Source organism: Coffea eugenioides, unplaced genomic scaffold (assembly GCF_003713205.1).
Source record: "Coffea eugenioides isolate CCC68of unplaced genomic scaffold, Ceug_1.0 ScVebR1_94;HRSCAF=444, whole genome shotgun sequence".
In the NCBI taxonomy this organism is placed as follows: Eukaryota; Viridiplantae; Streptophyta; class Magnoliopsida; order Gentianales; family Rubiaceae; genus Coffea; species Coffea eugenioides.
In genome coordinates this window covers 229,376-232,730 of record NW_020864831.1, presented here as the reverse complement: position 1 = coordinate 232,730, position 3,355 = coordinate 229,376, and the positions used below count along the sequence as shown (strand labels likewise).

General features: G+C 47.7%; 1 protein-coding gene across 1 annotated transcript; it reads left to right on the top strand.

Moving 5' to 3' along the window:
* Window positions 1-2,376: 2,376 nt before the first annotated feature.
* On the top strand, window positions 2,377-3,138 carry LOC113759149. Its single transcript, XM_027301718.1, has one exon. The coding sequence runs from the start codon at window positions 2,377-2,379 to the stop codon at window positions 3,136-3,138; it is 762 nt and encodes a 253-aa protein (XP_027157519.1).
* The last annotated feature ends 217 nt before the right edge of the window (window positions 3,139-3,355 follow it).

Below are 3,355 nucleotides of genomic sequence, written 5' to 3'. Positions count from 1 at the left end.
AAATGATTGTGTATACTTATTATGTGAACTTGAATGGCTTGAATGAGACGAGAGTGTACTTTATCGCTCTCGATCTCTTATCTGTATTATCGTTACTGTCAAATGTGAAATTGTCTACATGTGTGATTTGACATGGCTGAGGGCTTTGCCCGACAACTTAACTGTGCTATCTGAGCTCATACCCCATTGGTCTTTAATCGAATCGAGCCGGCAAGGGCTTGGGCGAATCGATAAGGGACCTTGGGTTCACTGCAGTCGGGTGGAGTGTTAACTCCTCGACCTTATGGTATACTCGAGTATTACCCTCTCTGTTACTGTGAGGTGTTCGGGCCCGGTAAGGGGGTGATCGGTGGAAGGGATACGGAGTAAAGTGGGGATCTACAGGATGTTCTTCTCTTTAAAGGTTGACGAAGTGTCAACGGGTTCGAGATCAAGTGCGGCAAGTGGAAAGTGGCTCTTTAGAGCCAATTGTATCCTTTTATTGACTTGTTTTGTTTATGAGTTTTGGGATCATTATGTGATAAAAGGTGTTTACTGGTGTGTCTTGTTGGTACCTCATGAGCTTAAGCTCACCCTCATTGCTTTGTTTCCTTACAGGGATATGAATAACTGTTGGGGGACTATATTGTTTTGAAGCATGAGTTGAGCTAGTTTTCATATAGTTTGAATATATTCTTTTGTAAAGCTCCTCGATGGTTGGAAAAACCCTAAATGTACTTTGATCTAAATATCTTCCTTTTGATTTGTAAATTACAAACGTATGTGTATAACACTGTTAAACCCTGTTCATGTATCCTATTTGGTTTGGGAATGTTTCTCTGAGGTGTATGGTGACATCTACATTTGATTTGATTCTGGTTGAACAGTGACGTGGCGGTCACTATTCATTTGCGATTTCAATTTTTGTTTCCCATTTTGCGGGTTTTAAATCGCTTGAGCGCGCTAATATTTTTCGAAACATTTTAGATTATATACGACCGTCTTAGTAGTCCTGGCGAGAGTTGGGCAGGCAATCCGCTAACCCCTTTGGTACGCCCTAGGGGAAGGTGGGGCTGTCGCAGTTGGTATCAGAGCCAGGTTAGAAGTGACATAGGCAAGTTTGAAATTTTGTTCCTCAGGACCTGTGAGGGAAGTGTTAAGGTACTGTTAGGTGTGATTATGCTTACGTTGTCTAAGATAAGAACCCTTTTGTTATCTTTGTAGGTTATGGCCGGTATGAGTGGACAAGGTGGAGGTGAGCCACCTCAGAGGCGGCCACGAGTTATTGATTATCAGTAGAGGCCGGGAGGTCCGATCCGGCTTTGGTACACTGCCAGCCGGACCCGCCGCTGCAGGCGTTGCCAGTATTACTCTTATACTGACCATGTAGTCTTGGCGGTGCTAGACGAGCGGAGGAGACTTAGGAGTGCCGCCGCGAGGGATCACACTGAGGCGCTTAGACTGAGGGGCGTCCTAAGGATGCAGGCTGACCGGATTGGAGAGCTCCAAGGAGACATAGTTATGGAGCAGGAGCGATCGAATGCTTTGAGGGAACAGTTGTAGGTGGTGAACACCCGCCTTACTAATGTCGTCCGGGAGGTTAGAGACCGTTCCGGAGGCATTATTAACGAGTGCGGGGCGCTAATCCAAGGTGTGATTGGCGCCAATGCGCAAGTAATGGCTCCTAGTAGTAGTACACCTGGCGAAGGGAGTACCCCTAGTTCTAGCCAGTGCGGAGAGTCTGTGGCCTCCGTAGGGAGCTAGGCTAGAGCTCTTTTGAACCACTTTTGATCCCACGAAGGGAATAGTTAGGAAAAGCGCTTAGTTAGTTGTTTTGGCCTAACTTTGTATATAATCTTTTGGAGGACCCCTTTTGTTTCATGGGATTTCTTTTGTATGTCCTTGACCGACTGCTTTTGTATGACTGCTTGCAACATCTGTGTATGAATGTTCTATGTGTTTATATGTCTTGTGCGTTATTTTGATTATTTACCGATGTTTATAAGTTTATGCCCGTATGGTTCTTTAATTGTTATTACGTGTCTCGACCTTAGAGTGACTTGAACCATGAAGGGCACTCGTAGTGGACGAGGCCGTGGACGTGGAAATAGGCAACCTTCTGATAAAGGCACTGCGGAAACCTCGACTGGACCAAACCCTGAACCTAGGGTAGATCCAAATATCCAGATAGCTGCCGCTATGCAGCAAATGACCGACTTGCTGGCCCATGTGGTGCAACAACAGGGCCACAACCCTAACCCACCTGTCGGGAATCCCGAAAACCCTGGGAATCACGTAGAAAGTGAGGATCGAGCTCTTGAAAGGTTCCAAAAGTTCTCCCCACCAAAGTTTCTTGGAGGGCCCGATCCCGATGTGGCTGAAAGATGGTTGGAGAAGATGGTGGACATCTTTGCGGCCTTACATAACTCCGAAGAGAGGCAGATTACTTTTGCGGTCTTCCAATTAGAAGGGGCCGCTCGCTCTTGGTGGAATGTTATTCGAACCAAGTGGGAGAGAGAGCAGACACCCAGAACGTGGGTGAACTTTGTAAGAGAATTTAACGCCAAGTACTTTCTGCCCTTGATCCAAGAAAAGAAGGAGGATGAGTTCATCCGATTTCGCCAGGGCACCCAATCCGTGGCTGAATACGAAAGCCAGTTTACCCGATTAGCCAAGTTTGCCCCTGAACTTATTATGACTGAACAAAGAAGGGTACGACGTTTCATTCAGGGGCTAAATGTGGAAATCCAAAAGGATTTAGCCGTGACCCAGATTAACACTTTCAGTGATGTGGTGGATAAGGCTTTGCGAGCCGAGAACGCAAGGCTTCAAGTTCGGAATTTTCAAGTGAGGAAACGTGGGTTTTTCGGAGGTAGTTCTACACAGGGGGATAAGAGTACCCCTCCCAAATTTGGCCGTGGAGCTGGACGAGGACGAGTTCCTGGTACGGCAAGAGGGACTCCGCCAAGAGGTGGCCAGAAGGGACGAGGCCAACAGAGGAGTGCCTCACAAGGGAGCTCCGCCACTGTTTCTCGTGGCCCGTGTGGGTTCTGTGGGAAGCCGAACCACACGGAGGATAACTGCTGGAGAAAGGAGAAGAAGTGCTTACGCTGTGGGAGCACGGAGCACCAGATAGCCAGCTGTCCAGTTCAACCCTGAGAGGCGAGAGGGATCACACAATCTTCTAAGGCGACTTCAGCGCAATCAAAGGTGGAAGTGACGAAACCGAAGGTGCCTGCCTGAGTGTACTCTATCGAGCAACGTCCTGTCCCTGATTCGGCGGATGTGGTGGAAGGTACGATTCCTGTCTTCCACCGTCTAACTAGGATTTTGATAGACCCCGGTGCCACCCATTCCTTTGTTAACCCTGCAATTA

What these genes read in the sequence shown, in the direction of transcription:
- LOC113759149 (XM_027301718.1), top strand. Translation starts at nt 2,377, where the DNA reads ATGGTGGACATCTTTGCGGCCTTACATAACTCCGAAGAGAGGCAGATT.